General features: G+C 33.9%; 1 protein-coding gene and 1 long non-coding RNA gene across 7 annotated transcripts in view; one reads left to right on the forward strand and one right to left on the reverse strand.

Annotated features, from left to right (window-relative positions):
* MKLN1 (muskelin 1) overlaps positions 1 to 20,049 on the reverse strand; it is a 375,358-nt gene that overhangs the window by 16,079 nt on the left and 339,230 nt on the right. For all 6 annotated transcript variants that reach the window (XM_073238456.1, XM_073238453.1, XM_073238452.1 and 3 more), the window contains 3 exons: positions 19,202 to 19,341; positions 11,445 to 11,547; positions 5,177 to 5,231 (listed from right to left, as the gene is read on the reverse strand). In XM_073238456.1, the coding sequence (XP_073094557.1) occupies positions 5,177 to 5,231; positions 11,445 to 11,547; positions 19,202 to 19,341 (298 nt within the window). The remainder of the gene's footprint in view (positions 1 to 5,176; positions 5,232 to 11,444; positions 11,548 to 19,201; positions 19,342 to 20,049) is intronic.
* Positions 11,554 to 13,116, forward strand: LOC140849858 (uncharacterized). The gene is made up of 2 exons (XR_012132133.1): positions 11,554 to 12,777; positions 12,897 to 13,116. It is a non-coding gene; the product is annotated as an uncharacterized lncRNA (long non-coding RNA).

The raw sequence follows: 20,049 nt of genomic DNA on the forward strand, positions 1-20,049 counted from the left end.
GTTCTCACAGATGTAGATGTATCCTGGCTGTTGTACTGTATCCACTGGTGTCTCTTTTAGGAATAGTTGTATTATTGTATTTTCATAAATATATATGTTTTGGGGAGGAGATTTCCACTGAACTACTCACACCGCCATCTTGGCTCCGCCCTTCTGTTGCTTTTTGAAATTTCCCCATTAATTTTTGAGCACTTCCTAACTTTATGGCACAGCAAGATATCTAAACTTGTCTTTATACAGTTCTGGAGTCAGCTATTTTATTGAGAAAGCAACATCAATTGTGCTAATTGCTAAGGGTGGTGGTGTTTCTAGGCTTATACATATATGTACACATATATTATATACACAGCTTTTTAAAAAACATGACTTTATACTTTTATTACTGATTTCAATTTTTAAAGAACCTCATAAGATTCTTCCTCTCCTTATCTTATTCCACATTTTTATCTCCTTTCTCTCACTAGGAAAACTCCCAACATCTCCATATATTATTTAATTTGCTTGACCTAAAATACACACAAAACACATCCCAGAATTACTATACTCATATGTCTACCAGCAAAAACTCAAGGTTTCTTTGCTTCTGTTGTCTTTAGAATATATCTCACTTAAGAGTATATAGTCTAAACACTATACTAAAATGGTTTAATTCTTTTTCCCCCCTACTATGTGATAATGTTACCAATATGACAAACAGGTTTTTTTCTTGTTTGTATTCAGCTTTAGGGTTTCCCCTCTTTATTTTCTTTATTTTGCAAAAATGTAATAATGTTATATTTTTAAGAGATGATATTGGTTCTGTGGTAGTAAGCTGATGAAGTATTACCATTTTCATGAGATCAAATGATTCAGGAGGGAAGGAAATGGAGTTCCTACCAAGTACTAAGTACTTTATGTATGACCACATTTCACTGTTACAAAAAACATACCATAGTAGATCTCATACTATAAAAAAGCGTCCTTTTCAAAGTCTACTGGTACAATGTTTTTTGTATTTTTGTGCTTTTTGTTGATGTCTTCACTCTTTAAAATGGCCCCCAAGTGTAGTGCTGAAGTGCTGTCTAGTTTCCTAAGGGCAAGAAGGCCATGATATGCCTAATGTATAAAAATATATGTATTAGATAAAGCTTCATTCAGGAATGAGTTATAGCACTGTTGGCTGTGGGTTCATGTTAATGAATTAACAATATAAATACATAAATAAGATGTCTTTAAACAGGAACACACATAAATTGAGGTTATGTATTAATCAGTTGATGAAAATGTTGTGACCAGAGGTTTCTAAAAACCTAGCTTTGTGTATGTACCATAAAAGCAATGGTTCAGCATTCACTAAAACAGTGTTCCCAGTACTTTCTATAGCATAACTACTGCAAATAATGAGAATCAGCAGTATTTGTATGTTTGTGCATACAGTTGTGAGTGTGTGTAAAGACATGCCAGATATGGGTGTTTATACTTGAGGATAAGGGACAAAAATTGAGAAAGTTGTTTAAGGAGAATTTTAAACTTTATCTGTAGCCAATGTTTAAAAAAAAATACATTAAAAAGGGGTGGGGCACTAGGAAACTCATCAATAGTAATATGACTATTTAAATGGTAGAGCTAGGACAAAAAAGTTGTACTGATTCCAAATCTTATGCTCCTAATAACTGTTTGTCTCACTTCATTTTCACCATTAAATGGAATGAGGAACTAACCACTCAGAGTGGTAGAAACTGGTAAAACTCAACGAGAGGTAGTATAGTTGCTGGTTTAGAGAATGAGCTCTGGAGACATACTACTAAGGTTGATCTTGGTGTTGCTACTCACTAGCACTATCCCTGGACAAGTTATTGTAGCCCTCTGTGTCCCAGTTTCTCCATATATAAAAGGGTATCATAACAGTAGCTACTTTACAAGGTTATTCTGGAGATTAAATGAGTTATGACATGGAACGTGCTTAAAAAAAGTATCTGACCCCATCCATAGTATGTACTCAATATATACTTGCTATTACTTTATCACTACTACCATGACTGAAGATAGTGACTGCTCTAGAAAGAAAAGTGACCTAATAGGAAAATACTTTTAACTTAACATCCTACATAGACCAGGTAGCTTTTCCTATTTATAGTAAAGAACAAATAGCAAGAATTCTCATTTTTCTGCTGGATACAACTTTCTTTACACTTCTAATATCTAATCATAAACTTACTATTATATAAAAAGTACCTTAAAATATGTGGACTACATACAGGAGGTTGAAGAAAGTACCTTGCTGAAATCTAAATTTGGTGGATATAGCAAAAACGTAAAGGCTAAAAGGGCACAGCAAATGCTGTGAAATTCTTAAGGCTCCTACATTCACAAATGTCAACACAGTGCCAATAAGCATCACTTTAGGCATAAAATGTTTTAAACACTTCTCTGAATTCATACTTACAAATCATATTTCAACTGTAAAATTTCTAAGAAGAGGTGTGATGACCAAAAACAGGCAATATGCTACACAGACCAGATTCTTCTTACTTGTCACATAGCTTGCTGAAAGTATGCTTTTCATTTTCATTATGGAGAAAATAATTGCTTCAAAGCATACTTTCTGGAAACACCTCTTAAAATTAGCAAGATGTCTAAATTCAAGCTTAAAAGTGCTCACAGCCACCAAAAAATCTGAAGATTCCCACAGGTTTTCTTTGAAGTCAGTCATTTTTCAAAATTAAGATAATGCCAGCTATTTGAAAATCACTTTCCATCTTTCCAATTCTTTAAATTATACACAAATAAATATTTTTATTTAATTCTCACTAAGAGGTTAAGATAACTGATTAATTCTGAAGGGAGTCAGTCAGAAAGTCTGGCCAAGATAAATTTTGGGAAGAGAATTTTGAAAATGAAATAATTGGTTTATCTATACATGAAAGATATATACATGTATACATAAAATAACCATTTGATTTTTTTCATAAGTCACTTGATTTTAATTTTAAGCAGAGTAAAGGTAAAACAATCTGACAGAAAATGAATGAGAACAAGAACCAGGAACTCTAAATAGTCATGAAACCTTATGAAAGGTATTTTTTGTTTACAAACAATAAATGAAATCTCATTAAAATTAGCATAGAACCTCATCCAAATTCACCAATGTTACAAAGATTATATTTTTAAGGGAAGTAATTACAACAGTATCCTGAATGGAGCACTTACTAAGTGTTTTATTGGGCTAAGTGTTTTCCATGGTTATTTAACTTTCTTAACAACCTGAGGTAAGTACTCTTATTACCTCCACTTTATAGATGAACAAATTAATGCATAGAAAAGTGACTTGCTCAAGGTCACTTTTAAAACTGGCAAGTGGCAGAGCTGCTATCTGAACCTAGATTGTGACTCTTAACCACTATATTACACTCATCTTTGAACTACTAAACATAGCGCCTCCTTCCAGACAAGGTAGGAAAGAAAACCTTACAGGAATTTTCCCCTTTTGCATTTTTTTCTATTGTTCTCAGTGTATCTGAGGTTTGTAATCCAAGTAAAAAAAACTGTTCGTGACAAAATATATTAGCTGGCAGTGAATAGGGCAGACACAGAAGAAAGGAGTTAAGCTGAAGGTAAAGTATTTGCTGACACCGGCCTAACATATTTAAATGACTGCCAAGAAATTCTTCTTCTAAAGGCTAAATACAAGCCAGCCAGCAACTCTTTAGTGCTGCCCACCAATAAAATAATGACTCTGGGCTGTTGTATCCATACCAAAGAAGGCACATATTCAGTCAAACTGAATGTCTACGTGCCAGGCTCCCAATTCATGTATCACTAAGTCTGTTTCAAATGATAAAAGTCAAAAGTATAAGAACTGTTCAAAATAATGCTTATACCTAGATTCTCCATAATACAGTTGAGATTCCTAATAGTCTGAAAATTGTTTTAAAGCTCTTGAGTGTGTGGAACAAAGATAAATGATTGTTTAAATTTTTAGGAGAACTTTCTAGAGGTATGTTTTATAAGTGTTCTCAGTTTTGCCCTGTGGAATTCTGCATATTCTGGAATTAGAGCTCAGGACTGGAGTTACCTTGATCAGCAGAGAAGCCTCAATTATTCATTATGGAAAAAGAAAGGGCAAGGCCCATGGAATATTGCTATTTTTTCCCATCCCAGTGAAAAATACCATAATTATATATACTCTTTTTTCCCTTTGAGGTATGGTTCATTTTAAGAGACAGAAGGACAAAGAGATGAAGAAATCTAACTGATATTCCAAAGTGTTCTTTTATTCCAGAAATAAGAGTAGTATTTATATTACATATATTGGAAAATTTCAATACTACTGCTCAACTCTAAGGCAAATAATAACAGTACTGGCATCAATGGGATCATTATGCATTCACTTGTGTGACTACATTTTATAATGACAACAGGAAAGCTGGAAATTACCAGACTATAAAAGGCTACTATCTTGTTGAAAAAGTGCAGCTATAAATTGACTTATCCTAAATAAACCTTAAAAATTCACCCAACTAAAGCTGTGGGTTCTGGAACTTCTATAGATTCCTCTGTATATTACCCTTCTATAGATTCTACAGATACTATAGTTTACTTTAATAGTTCATTAATACTAAATAAGAGTAGTCCTAAATGAAGACTGATGCCTATATCTGGGTGTTTGAGAAACATTTGAGTTTTGAGCAGCATTTACCTTGAACAATTAAGATACCAACATACAAAGATCCCCATTTTTAGGAAAGAGGTAATTCAGTTTCTCTGATCCTAAAACATTTATTTCATTGAATAACCCCCTCACCATTCTGTTGACCCCGCAGTTCCACAGGAACTAAAAGGAAAAACCATTCAACCAACAAATGTTATCTCATAGTAAGTGTATCAGGAATACAGCCTGCATTCTAAAACAATGCTATACATGTTAACTTCTTTTGCTCATGCTTCTACTGCCATCTGTTTGCATAATAACCCAGCAACTGGTGTTAATAGGAACTGCAAACTGACCCATGAACTGCTGACTGATACTTGGAAAATAACCTTGTAGGAGGTTATTAGAAATTTTGCATGTTACCTTAAAACATGCTCCATTTGCTTAGATGGACCTCTCACCTGATGTTTCACTTAAAGGAAACCAAAATGTAAGCTCTCAAATTGCTAGAGCAACTGGACAGATAAAGTACACTAGAATACTTACCTAGAGTTGTAAAATCTGAACCAGATTTGAATAGAGCTGAAGCTAGGAGCTGAAACTGTTTAAAAAAAAAAAAGAAGCAAATTAGCTGGCTAAACAAAGTTAAGAGAAAAATAGTTCCTATTATTTTGACCATTTATTAGCCACTTTATGACTCTGCACATGTGGTGCCTAAGTCTATTCACCAATTAGTGACAAGAAGAATGCCACATTTAAAGAAAATGCTGACTTTTCTAGCAGGCTGCTATTATCATTTTCCAAAATATTTGACCAAGTCCTATAATTATTTTATTTTTAAAATTTACTGGTATGTATTTAACAAACAATAGGTCAACTAAAATTGAGAAAGTTTAGGACAACTATTTATATATATATAAAACTTGAATGAGGATGCTGGAAGACAGTTAAGTTAAAGGGAAGAGTAAGAGCAGACAAATCAGTGGGTTCTCAATGGGGTTACTTGGCACTTTGCAAGGCCTGAGTGGTTGATGCCACTGATTCCTTAGGATGTATCTTACACCTATGCTTCCAGCCTTTAAAATTTCATATATCAATCACACTAATATTTGTAAGCCCCAATTAATGGCTCTTTGAAAGTCAGAAGTTGGACAAATTTCCCAGAAGTAACTATCTAATAAGCAACAGCTAGGAAAAGGATAAAGAGTTAAAAATACACAAAAGTTCTTTACATATTCTGGGTATGATATCCTCTGTCAGATATGTCTACTGCAAATATTATTTAGTATGTGGCTTGCCTATTTTTAAAATAATGCCTTTTAACAAAATTTAAATTTTGTTCAAGTCCAATCTATCAAGTTTTTTTCCTTTATGATTAGCGCCTTTGCATCATGTCCAAGAAATCTTTTTATCCCAAGGTTGTAAAGATAATCTGTTTTCTTCTTGAAGCATTATTGTTTTGGCTTTTATATTTAGATCCACAATCCATTTTAATATTAATTTTTATGTAAACAGTGAAACAGGAGTTGAGATATCAGCACTATTTGTTAAAAAGACCTTCCTATCCCCAGAAGAGGAAAAATATAAACCAATTGACCGTATATATGTGGGTCTATTTCTGAACTCTACTTTGTTCTCCTGTTCAATTTGTCTGTCATGAAGGCAGCACCAAAACGCCTTGATTACTGTGGCTTTACAGAGTCCTGAAATCAGGTAGTATGAGACATCCAACTTTGTTTTCCTTTTTTCAAGACTGTTTTGGCCTTTGAATTTCCATATAAGTTTTACAATCAGTTTGTCTATTTCCTGAACAACAACGAAATATAAACTTGCCGGTATACTGACAGGGACTGGATTAAATTAGAAACCAATTAGGGGAGAATGGGCATCTTAACAATTTTCAGTCTGTCAACTCACAAATGTGATGTATCTGTCCATTTATTTATGTCTTTATTTCTTATAATAGATTTATTACTATTTATTTTTTTATATTAATAGAAGCAGGTTTTAAAACTCCATTTCATGTTCACTGCTAATATAAAAATAATTACTCTTATTTTTCTGTTGATCTGCTATTTAGTAACCTTGCTAAATTCATGTTCTTGGTATATTGTTTTTCCATGTACACAATAATGTCACCTAGAAACACAAACAATTTTGCTTCCTCCTTTCCAATCTACACTCTGTTTACTTCTTATTATTACACTAGTTAGGACTTACAGCAGAATGCTGAATAGAGGATGTCTGTTGACAGCAAACATCTATCCCTTCTTTGCCATGATCTTAGGAGGAAGGACTTAAAGTTTTACCATTAAGTACGATGCTAGCTGCATGTTTTTCACAGATGCCTTTTATGAGATTTGGGAAGTTTTTTTTACCACTAGTTTGCTAAGAATTTTTATCATGAATGGGTTTTAAATTTCATCATGCTTTTTCTTAACTTACTGGTATTTCTCCTTCATACTGTTAATGTGATGAATGACTGATTTTCAAATGTTCAACCAACCTAGTATTCCTAGGATGAACCCCCACTTGGTCATCGTGTATCGCTAACCTTTTTTATAGTGATGGATTAAAGTTTTATTAAGAATTCTGCATGTGCATTCATGAGGGGTACTGGTGTTTAATTTTCTTTGCTTGTAATATCTTTGTTGGATATTTGTACCAGAATTAAGCCGCTTTATAAAAAGATTTAGATTTCCTCTGGTTTCTGAGAGTCTATCAGAATTGGCATTTTTTATTCCTTTAATGGTTGACAAGAATTTACGGATATAGCCATCCAGACCTAGAGTTTTCTTTGTTACAAAGTTTTCAACTATAAATTTAATCTGTCTGTAATTGAAAGAGTTCCATAAGGTTTTCTATTTCTTCTTATGTCATTTTAAGTTGTGTCTTTCAAGGAATTTGTCCATTTCGAGTTGTTGAATTTGTTGACAGTTGTTCATATCTTCTTATTCCCTTTTAATGTATATAAGATGTATAATAATTTCCCCTTTTAATTTGTGATGAAATCACAAATTCTTTTCAAAGAACCAACTTTTCACCTTTAAATTTTTTCTATTGTTTGTTTCTTATTCCACTAATTTCCTATCTTCTGCTTATTTGAGGGTTAATTTCTATTTTCTAAGGTGAAAGATAAACTTTACTGGCTCTACATATAGGAGGATAGGGAGAAAACTGTTATTTAATAATCTGATTAAATAATGGAACTAACAGGTACTGATATAGGGTTTTATCAGGTATTAAGGGTTATTATACAATCTGAATAAAGCCAGACCTTTCTCTCATACTTCAGACTTGAATATCCAACTATCACCTCAACTTCTCAAGGAGGCTGTTTCACAGGCATCTCAAACTGAACATATCCAGCATTAAACTACTGATCCCATTTAGGAGTTCCCACCCATACCACAAACCAGGTCTATGCAGAACCTTCTCATTTTAGATGGCAGTAACTCAGTCCACTCAGGCCAAAAGCTTTTTGGAGAGTCATTTCTTTCAAACCCTACATCAAATCCATCATAAAATGCCATTGGTTCTATCTTTAAAATATATGGAGAATATGATCTACTTTACTCCTCACTATTTTTACTGCTAATACTTGATTTGAACTAGAATACTTCCTGGCTTAGATTTCTGCAATCTCTCTCATAGGTCTCTCTGCCTCCACTCTTTTCCTCTTGCAGCCTCTCCTCAATATGGTTGTCAGAGTGAACCGATTAAAACATAAACAGAGCCCATCACTCTCCTGCACAATACCCTGAACTGGCTGGCTCCTTATTTATTCAGAGGAAAAGCCAAAGCCCTAACAATGACTTACAAAATGACTAACATTCACAATTTGCTCTCCCTAACCCTGCTCTTACCTCTCTAACCTCTAACTAATCTCACCCTCCTTACACTACTCTAGCCACAATGGCCTCCCTGCTCTTCTCCTAAATAAAGCCCCAATGCTCCTACCTTGGGGTCTTATTTCTAGCCCTCCCTTTGCCAGAAATTATCTTCCCCAAATATGGTTTATCACTCCCCTATATCCTTCAAGATCTGTGCAAACTCATTTCTAAATATCTATTGTGATCATCCTAATGCTGCAACTTGCCCAATTCTCACTCCTTGTAAATCTGATCTCCATTTACCCCTTTTATCCCTTTACAAATTTCCCATAATACTTATTAAATTCTAATGTACTTTATAATTTGCCTATTTAATATGTTTGTTGTTTATTGTCTTCCTCCACTAGTATGTAAGTCCCTTCTGGGCAGGGATTTTGCTTAGAACACTAAGGTATCTCTTATGCCTACAAGAATGCCTGGCATACTGTAGGGATTCAATACACATCTGTTAAACAAATGACACCAGGACTTTTGAAGCTCAGCAGATGTGTAATTAATACAAAATGTGCAATATTGGCCAAAAACTTTTCTTGTTCCTTCTCTATTACAGAATTCTCTCTGAAAATGGCAGAACTAATTTAGGTATCCTTTTCTTGGGTCTTGTCTAGAAAAAAAATGTATCATTTTCATACAGTTTATTAGAAGCTCATCACCAGTTTAGACCCCATATTCTGGGACTGAAGGAAAGCAAAGAACTATTATTTGGCATACAGTTGGTAGTCTGCCATCATTCTCCCGGTATCAGGCACAGAGATGATCATCATCATGATCACCACACTCCAAAAAGAGAAAAATCTAGGAACTGCTTTTAGTTGCTTACATAATCACTTAATATAAAAATTTGTATAGCATTCATAGAGAACAAAAACAAGCTACTATGTAAAATGAATAGCAGCAGTAAGGCTTTTCTTGGTAAGTGGAATGATTTCTTATAAGGGAAGTGAAGATCTAAATATTTTACTAACAAATACTGTATGTATACTAAAACTATCAAGTATGTATATTAAAACTATCACAAAGGGATTTCTTTCCCAGAAACAAAATCCATTCATACATTTTTAAACAAAATAATAACCTTACAGAAAAATAATTCTCAATGTCATCAGTGTTTTCAGTTTTCTGTTAACATAAGAACAGAGAGAGGGTGAGGCTATTGTTTTGAAAAAGTTTCTAAAGAAATTCTGATGCTGACAAAGACATTCACAGTATCACCTTAACTGACTTCTAACAGGGCTAAACGATTAACAAAGCTTTTAAGAAATGAATGGAAGTCTATAGCATACAACGTCCTAATTTGAAACTATTGAGGAGTGGAGAAAAAGAGAAATCCACCACCAAAATTTTAAAAATCACTCTGTTTGAATTTGAGATAGATACCACCCTGTTCTTGTTTTTCCCATTAGCTTAGCTTAAAAACAAACTGTCCATGTTTTCTTTGGCCTACTTGCAACTCACAGAGCTGAAATTGTTTACTTCGCAATACTGTGTTTTGTTTTTGTTTAAAAAATAAGAGAAAAATGAATATTCCCATGTTACAGCCATGTAAGACAGACTATAGGGAAAACATAAGGAAATCTATCTACAACTTTCAAATGCATGGTCTAACAAAATAAACTTCAATGAACTCTTTACAACCATGTTCAGTTGTACACCATAATGAATTAAATCAGACATTTCTGCTACTTGTCAAAACTATGATAGTTTCCCCTATTTCACATAGTATCATGAATTGACTAAAGATTCAAGGAAAGACAATTAGGTGTTCCCCTTTGGGGGGGTTCTAAAGTGTGTTTTGCTGATCCTCCACCTAGTAGAGGGTTGTAACCAATACTGAGAAAGAGAAATAGACTTATTTTCTCAGTAGGCAACTATGAAAGAGTATCTCTGTTTTGATGCCAAGGACAAGCAGGCTCTACTGCTTCTTGAAAGTACAATGAACCTGGGTGCCTGAAAGTCATCTGACACTAAATGTGAAACTTGTGTCAATGCTGAACAGAGAAAAGCACTGCCTGATGTTGCCAAAATGGTCAAAGTAAAGCAGCAGCTAACAGGGAAACAGATGTAAGGCACAGAACTACATATAATCAGCATCAATTTTGTGAGTGGGAAGTAAAACGGACTGCAATTCAGGTGTTGCTAGATGAACTATGAATAAGGACGTTGGTAAAATGAGAAAGTGACAGAAAGAATCTCAGAAGTTAGTAGGAAGACAGGTTGTAAGACCATGGAAACTCTTTGCAGTTTATCTTCATACACTGTAGATAAGCAATTATGCCCTAAGAATATTAAATCTTCTACTTTATCCCATGTTATGTAACAAAAAAACCCTGAAAAGTAATGATTTGCTACTAATTTCTTTAGGGACTACTAATGAATGAAGTTGGTAGACTGTAGCCCAACTGTACTGAGACAACATCCATAGAACTAAGTATCAATGCAGCAAGGATTCTACTCCCACTAACCTCTCTTCACTTTCTCCCTACAAAAAAAAGGGAGTTTTCCTTCTTCTCTTAAGGGACTTTGGAGTATCAAGAGAAAATATTTTGAACCATTATGTAATCCTTAAGCAAAAGAAGCATGGGACTACAGAAGTAAAAGTTTTTACTTCTTTTTTCCAACACAAGTTAAAACTTTATACCTGAGAATCCTTATCTGAACAGATCAAGGGTTTTTGGTGTGACCTGAACCTTATATTATCACATGAAAATAAGCCTGTTCAATTTTTATTTCATCTGCTTTATACCATTCTTAAGATTATTACTGTTGTCCTATTTTCTTCTAAACATCTAAGAGCAAAATCAGGAAATATAAGAAAAGCCTTTTTTTATAAAAAGAAAATATGAAGAATATAAAGAACTATAAAAATAAAGAAAAAAAGACTTTAAAAAAATGCTCTGATGTAAATTTATTACCACCTTTACCTCTTTTGTCTCTTCTGGGTCTGAGTGATCCACAGTTATATAAAGATCATTTTGTAAATATTTCAGAGCACTGAGGGGATCCATTTGGGCCTTTTCTTCAAACCTAGAACATGTAAACAAGAATAATAATTGTACGGAGTTATAAGAAAGTACCAGAAATATCTTTAAGATTTGAGTGGGATACTCTGTGTCCAAGCAGTTGTTGTGGATCTCTAAAATACCTGTGCTCAGGAATCCAGAAGTAAGAATGCTGCTATGCAGACAGTAGATGGGGATTCCCTAGAGATGCTGACGGTAACGTGAGGTGACCACAGGCAGCAGCTAGAGACTAGGTAAGACTACTTCCTACCCTCCTCTAAAAACTACAAGGTAAGATGAAATCAGCTACAAAACAGTGAATATGTCAAATATTTTGCACCTAAACAGGAATTTTGGGAAACAGAGATGAGTATACTTTCTTTTGAGTATCATTAACGCTGATATTTTAAATTAAACTTTACCATGTCTCAGTCAGTAAATAACAATAAAGACAATTGCAGGAACCACCTACAAGCATTTGTTATGTGCTAGACACTGTATCAAGTACTTTACATACATGATTTATCCTCATAATAACTCCATGATGACAATGTTTTATCATCCCTTTTTAAAAAAAGGATGAGAAACTAAGGCCCAGAGAATGAATTTGGCCAAGGTAAAAGCTCATAAGCAGCACAAGTAGAATCAACTGCTTCTATCTGACTCCAAAGCTGAAAAGGAAACACTAAGTTCTCTTAAAAAAAAAGTCTGCTTATCTATTGAAATAAGATAATGTCCTTTTATTACAGTGTAATTATGTGTGGATTTATTTCTCATAAATAAATATGCTTTTCAAAAAAAATACTGTTGAAAGAGAAATAAAAGAAGACCTTTAATTTCATTTGGCAAAGGAAAATAATGAGCTTTTCACGGTGGTGTCCAGGCTGATGGCATCAATAATCTCCTGTCTTTAGAGCTAATTGAAGTGATAGGGTACCTGTATTTCAGGCAGGGGCAAAGACTAGCAAAATATTATAGCTCCCTTGTATCACAGTACTGTGATGTCAGCCAGCATTATGACTCTCAGATGAGAGTTCCTTAAGCAGAGGTCATATGACTCTGAGTTGTCAACAATGGATTAGACCAGAATGTTGGCACCTGAGCCAAAAGCAGTCATCTGAAGCTTGACCAGCAGTTTATAGAGTGCCCTGGCACAATTATTTCCAACAGGGACACTGTCTCCAAGGAACCCTTGCTAAGAGAAATCTGAATGTGAGATAGAGAAGGAAGGACACATAAAAGACAGACAAAACAGGTAAGGCAGTAAAGAGAAGACTTTGAGATAACAGTTTCTTTTCCTTCCTACCATTCTCTCCCTTCCTTGCTTCCTATCTACCTACCTGCCTACCTATTTATCTATCTACTTTTCTACAGAAGCCATGACATTGATGGAAAACAGAATCAGGAGTCATCAGTAAAACAGGAGAAGCAGGCAGAAAGCAGCACAGAGGGGCTCAGTTATGAGGAAAGCTACTATAGCAGATTGTACCTTCTAGAATTGTTTCTATATTCTAAACAGTTCTCTGCTACACCTCACTGTTCAAATGCTGAAATGCCTTCTCTCAATATTCTCATAATAAATTCTCTATCTATGTATGTCTTTATCTTTGCAACCTGAAGTAACCTAACCTACACACACCTAACACCCTATTAATCCAGTAGAGATAAGTTTTCCTGGAAGTTTCTAAGCTTTTTATGGTCTGCAAAAACTTATCAGTAGACTTGTGTCTACAGTCTAGAATTATATGTCAGCTAACAATTCTGCCCTGTACAGGAGCAGGAATTAACCTTATTAAAATTTTTTCTTTTGTCCCTTTCTACACCCAAATTGCCAACAAGTTTGGAAACTTGAATGTTATAGGACAAAATTATAGTGGCACTTCATTTGCTGTATCATGTGGTACCAATACGAACAAAGAGATAATTTCTTGGCAAACAGTATACTTTTCTCCCTACCAAATTTATATTTTAACTAAATTGACTAAATACTTGTTTCCATAAGAACAACAAAAATAAATAAGTCAGCCCAGCATACAGAGTAAGCTCCACAAGTGAAAGACTTGTTTAATTTAATGATATCTGAATTAAAAAGGTAATTTCCATGTTCTACCTAATTCATAGAAACCAACAGTTTATAGAGTGCCCTGGCACAATTACATTTCTGCCTGCAATGTAAAAATAGCCCTCCAACTCTTGGATTCATCTAAGAGTTGTAGGTAAAAAATACATGTTTTTTCAAATGTCTAAAATGGGCCTTTTATTGTCAGTTCGAATCAGTAGTAGACAACACTCTCAAGATGCCCTAGCAGTCATCCTTGACTGCTCCCTTTCTCTCACATTAAATCCAACAAGAAATTCTGTTGGCACGCCTTCAAAGTTCATCCAGAATTTTACTATGTCTCCTCAATCTTTATGGAATGCTTTTTCCTTTGCCTGTCCTCAAATGGGAGCAGTCCTCAGATAATGCCCAGCATCCCTCTACTCTTCTCATTCTTCCAAAGGTCCTTTTCCTTGTTTATGACAAGGAAATGTAATGTAGTATCAGCCCATGCCTTTCCTCCAAATGTTAACAGATGATCTCCCAAACCTGAAGTGCACCAAACTGAACTCTTCTTTCCCTACACATACATCTGTTGTTCTGAAGAATTCCCTAAGTGAAAGTAGTCACAACCTTTAACCCAGTTCTTCAGAAAAAATCCAGAATGACTTTTATTAAAAGATAAGTGTGAAAGTGTCATTCCTCTACTTAAAATCTTTCAATGCTCCCATTTCACTGCAAGTTCACAGTGTGTCCCCTTCTTATCATCTCGTCCCACAACCACCTCATTCCTTCCACTTCTACCACACACTGCCCTCCTCAATTTGTTCCTCAAATAATGCAGACATATTTTTAACCTTAGAGCCTTGTCTGTTACCTATCTGGAACACTTTTCCCCTCAAATATCTACAAGATTTATTCTCTCATGTTCTTTAGGTCTCTGACTCAGTGTCATCTTTGCAGTGAGATCTATCTTAATATTCTTATTTAAAAATCACATTTCTTTGGGACAAAGATGGAGTGATTTAAGGACATTAGAATATATTTTGAATTTAAGGAAAATGAAACATGCAATACATAAAAATTTGTAGCATGTAGTCAATGTACTGTTCAAAGGACTTTTAAAACATATTCTTACATTAGAAAAGAAATACATGATCAAATCAGTAGTCTAAGCTTCCACTGGAAAAAACAAAATGAAGAGTGAATAAAACCCAAAACAAAGAGAAGAAAAGAAATCATAAAAATGAGAACAAAAATCCATAAAATTGAAAAGAGAAAAACAACAGAAAATCAATGAAATCAGTGGGGTTTTAGAAAAGATCAATTTGATTAACCATTAGGCAGAATGATCAAGAAAAATAGGGAATAAGACCCACACTACCAATCTTGGGAATGATCAAGAACAATATTAAAGAATTCACACATTAAGAGTCTAATAGAGAAATATTATGGAAATATGCATATGATTTGGCAACTTATGAAATGGAAAGATTTCTCATAAGGCAGGTACTGTCAAATTCCATTGAAGAAGAAATAAATAATATGACTAGTACTATATCTACTAAAGATACTAAATTTAAGAGTTGAAACATTTCCAACAATGAACCAGATTGCTTTACTGACAAATTTTACATTTGTTCCTTGCAAACTCAGAAGCTTGCTGGGTGAAATCTGGAAACTCCCCATACGCAGAGGACAGAGAGAGTGATTTGAGAGGCAGGCCATTTCAGATGGGTTGGTGGCAGGTTGAATAAGCAAGGGAACTTCCTTATGAGGCTTGTCTTGGACACCTCGGGAAGGGTGGATCTCTACCCCACCTGCTAGAATCTTCAAAGTTTTAGAGAGTCCTTACTGGGATTCAGTTGTGGACACCATCCAGATGGGCTTAACAGCACATTGCTCTGCCAAGGCTGTGTCCTTGAAGACACCTCCCACTGTGGGAAGAGTGGGTACGGGGTACAGAGCACACCTTTTAAGGACAGGGGAGGGGTGAAGAGCTTCCAAATGCAGGTCACACCCTCACCGTATCAATTTGACAAGGCAGTCTAATATTTAAAATGTGTGATGGATACTTGATAACAAAGAGAGAGATCATGAGGTGTCATCCTCAGTCTTTTTTCTAATTAAAGTCACCAGTTGCAAACATTTTGCAGTACCTTCACTTTAACTTTATACTTATAAATATATTTGTAAATTTTGACAAATGTGAAAAAAAATCACATTCCCACTTCCTTCTTATGTACAAGAATAGTTTTTAACCTGATTCACAGTTTTTTTCATAATAATTAGTGTTTAACATATAAATTCCTTATGTTTATTGTTAAGTCTCTCTTCATAAAAATGAGAACTTGGGGACAGGAATTTTTGTTTTCTTCACTAACATATCCACAGAGCCTAGGATAATGTTTAGCACATTGTAGGTTCTCAATAAATATTTTTAAAATAAATGAATAGCTTTACTGATATTTATAAAGAATCTTAGGTAAGCTGCCTTGGCCATTTATATATGAGCAAAGTGATCTTCAGAAACAGTCAGTTAAAAGGCTTGAATATCAACCTAAAGTTCAGGTGTGGGACTTTTCCCACCATAAGACAGTAACTATCAGAACTAAAGGTAAAAAGTAATCATATCAGAAAAGAAGAGAACTACGGCCTGTATTTTCATGTTACTATTATTATTCTAAGTGCAAATAATTGCATAAATGGATAAGGACTTTAAACATTCTTAAACACTCCTTCAAGGGCTTTTCTGGTTTAGGTTCTGAGATGAACTAGCATACTTCTCCCACAGGACAAAATTTCAAAGGTTTGTTATCTGTCTAATCACAAACTTGCCGTCTTTCCACTTCAGGCATTTTATTTCCTGAACCATTCTCATACTCACAAGATTTCCTACAGTCTTTCATCATATATTTAAAAGTTTAAGTGACTTATTATTATTACTTTATTCCTTATATACTTTCAAACCTCACTGTATGCCTTTAATAGTACAAGTCACTAACAAATGAGATTTGCCAAAGATTAAAAAGAATAATACTTCTCAGCATGGCTGTGGGAAAATGAATGATCCCACTTGTGGAAGGAATCAAAATGAACTTTCTGGAGGGCAACTGATAATTCAACAATTCTACCACTGGCCTACAGAATTTTTGGATAGGAGTGCATATAGAAGTATATAATAATATTAACTACGATTTCATTTATAAGAGCGAATAACCTGAGAATAATCTAAAACAAAAGGAGACTAGCTAAGTAAATTACACATAAAGTAGAACAGTATACAGCCATTATAGTTATGATTTGTACTTGTATTTATTAGCATGGCAATATTTGTAATGCATCAAAGAAATCAGATTCAAAGCAATATGATCCCATTTTTCAGTTTAAATAAACAAAAATCTGTGTGTGCACATATAGTTCAAAAGATTTACAACTAAAGTTATTATTTCCTAATGGTGGGATGATGAGTGATTCAATTCTTTTGGCAGGAAGAGAGGACTTCTTTTTAACCATGCATTACTTTTTCAACTAAAAGCCAGAGGACAGGGGGAAAAAAGAAAGAGGGCATTATGATTAGCATGTATAGTGGGGGGGTGGGGGGGTGCACGGGGAGGGCTGTACAACACAGAGAAGACAAGTAGTGATTCTACAACATCTTACTACGCTGATGGACAGTGACTGCAATGGGGAATGTAGGGGGAACTTGGTGATGGGGGGAGTCTAGTAAACATAATGTTCCTCAATGTATTTGTAGAGTAATGATACCAAAAAAAAAAAAAAAAAGCCAGAGGACAGTGTTTATAAGTGAGTTCTAATTCTTTACATATAGCACTAATCAATCCTCTTTATTTTATAATGACTTTTGGTGAGGAAATTTTTTAAGAGTTCAAACATTCCAACAAACAGTTGTTATATCTGAAGTAGAAAAAGAACACAGTAATTTTCCCAGATTTGTTTTATCTTTATAAAAAATAAATTTTAAAATTAAATAAAGTACTAAGGAATAAAATTTTAGCAATGTAAACATTAGTTAAAGGTACCTGCGGCTTAAATCTTGTTAATGAAAGAGAATTTATCTCTTGCCATCCAGCCTACGTGAAGAATCAGATCATTTTTCCTGTAGATTCTATAGGAAATGCACTACTCATGGTAATGATAAAATAACAGAAGTATAGCTTCTGTTATTATTAATTTATTTCTCAAGTACAACTTGTGAAAGCAGAGAAAGGAACAAGTCAACATGATATGATAGAGGAAAACAGACTAGTTTATACCTACACAGAGATTTTTATGTGTTTGTATTCTATATAAAACATCAAAACATAAATTATATATAATAAACATAAACACTCATGTATACATGCACATACATGTACATAGACATATGTGTGCCCATGTGTGGTGGTAGTGGTGTTATCATTGAACTCTGGGGATACTCAGGATCATATCCTGCTTCTGTCACTTATGGCTGAATGACCTTAGATGAGTTATATAACCCATTTAAAAATGCCTCTACTTTTTAAATAAAAGTGATAATAACAGTAGCTACTCCATTGGCTTACTGTGAGAATAAATGTAGTATCTAGCACACCAAACTTGGTGAATATGTAGTAGCTACTATCTCATTAAAGGCTAACTTTCTCTTTCCAACCTATAAATTTTTATTATCACCTAGCACAATCAGTCACCAAAAGGACAGACACACTATTCTACATTTTTTAGGAGCTTAACACCTGCAAAGGATAAAAATGAATGACCCAGGATAAAAAATATATATGAAAATATTTGATTATATGATTTTGCAATTACATGGCAAAGATAATGACATAAAATTATCATATTTGAAGTTGTATCCTGAAATATCAAATTATAAAGACAATATTTAGTCAACTATATCATCAGGTTTGCTGTTAAGAAAGTTATTAACAATTCAGTGATATGGCAATAATCTAGAATTGATGTAATTTGTGGTGATTAGGCCTTGAGTTACTTGAAGGTTGATTTCATCACCTTCATAGGAATTTTTTCCATTATATTAACAGTTGCAAAATTTCGTTGTTCTACGAAACAAAACTGAAGGAACAAAATAGCAGAAGACTCAGAGACTCGAAGAAAGAACCAGTGGTTACCAAAGGGGAGGGCGGGTGGGGAGGGAGAAGGGAATTGAGGGGTATTGTGTTTAATACACATGGTATGGGGGAATCATGGGGAAAAGAGTAGCACAGAGAAGGCAAACAGTGAATCTGTGGCATCTTGCTGCACTGATGGTCAGTGACTGCATTGGGGTATGGGTGGGGACTTGATAATATGGGTAAATGTAGTAACCACATTGTTTTTTCATATGAAACCTATGTAAGTGTGAATATCAATTATACCTTAATAAAATTTTTTAAAATTAAAATGTCATTGTTCTATATTTGGAAGTTTTTACCATCAATATCCATCTTCATTTTGTACCTTCCTTTGAGAGAGCAAAAAAAAAAAAAGGAAAATAACAGGACATTTACAAAAGCCATGATCTTCATAGTATTTATATTGTCATGTAACTAAATTTCCAAAGACAAAGTCACATCTCCAAAGCTTAGGTAAATACCAACAAGCTGATGTTAAATAAGTTTTCATTGATTTATTTTTATACCTGTGTTTTCTTATGAGGTACTTGCAATGCCTCAGTAAGTAATCTTTTGAAGGCCTACACAACTTCAGTGACCAGAAGTCATCTAATCTCATCTTTGGAGAGCAAGATTTTCCTGGATTCCCACCAAAAAGATAATGAACCTATAATAAACAAAACAAACCTGATTTTAAGAAATGTATGCATACTCAAAAAACTATAAAGCTCACAATGAAACTTCTTCATTTTGGTAGTAGTGTGAAACATATAACTTCCTTAACCTTACTCATAAAAAATTAAAATACTACTGCATTTCTACCAAAGGCTTCTTTTGATTTTCCTCAAGTTTCCATTTTAAAATACTATGGCTTCTTCCTTGAATTATATTTTATACTAAAATGAGTTTATTACCACAATTATACTGACAATGGAAGACATGAAACAAAAGCAATGAAAGTAAGAAACTAAGATACAGAATTTACTCACAGCAACAATGGGGATTATAAAGTTAATCAAATGTTGATCATAACAACAAATAATATCTTGAAAAAAAAATCTCTGGATACACATGTTCAATCACTGAAGGTCAATAGTGACTAGAAATTTTAAATTTTGGCATCTGAATTTTTCTTTAAGCCTTAATGCCAAATATTAAATGGCACATATAATTTGTGAAATAACTTTCAAAATATTATTCTATTATTCAATATCAAAAAGAAATATAAAAGGAATGCAGTATGATTTCACTATTAATTATAGTTTTAGTGGTATTCTATTCTTACACAAGATGTTAAAGCATTTCCTGAAATTCTGCAAACATTTATATTCAATAGTTTTACAAGATGGCAATATTATTTCTATCCTATAAATTA

This window comes from Manis javanica, chromosome 6 (assembly GCF_040802235.1).
Source record: "Manis javanica isolate MJ-LG chromosome 6, MJ_LKY, whole genome shotgun sequence".
Classification (NCBI taxonomy): Eukaryota; Metazoa; Chordata; class Mammalia; order Pholidota; family Manidae; genus Manis; species Manis javanica.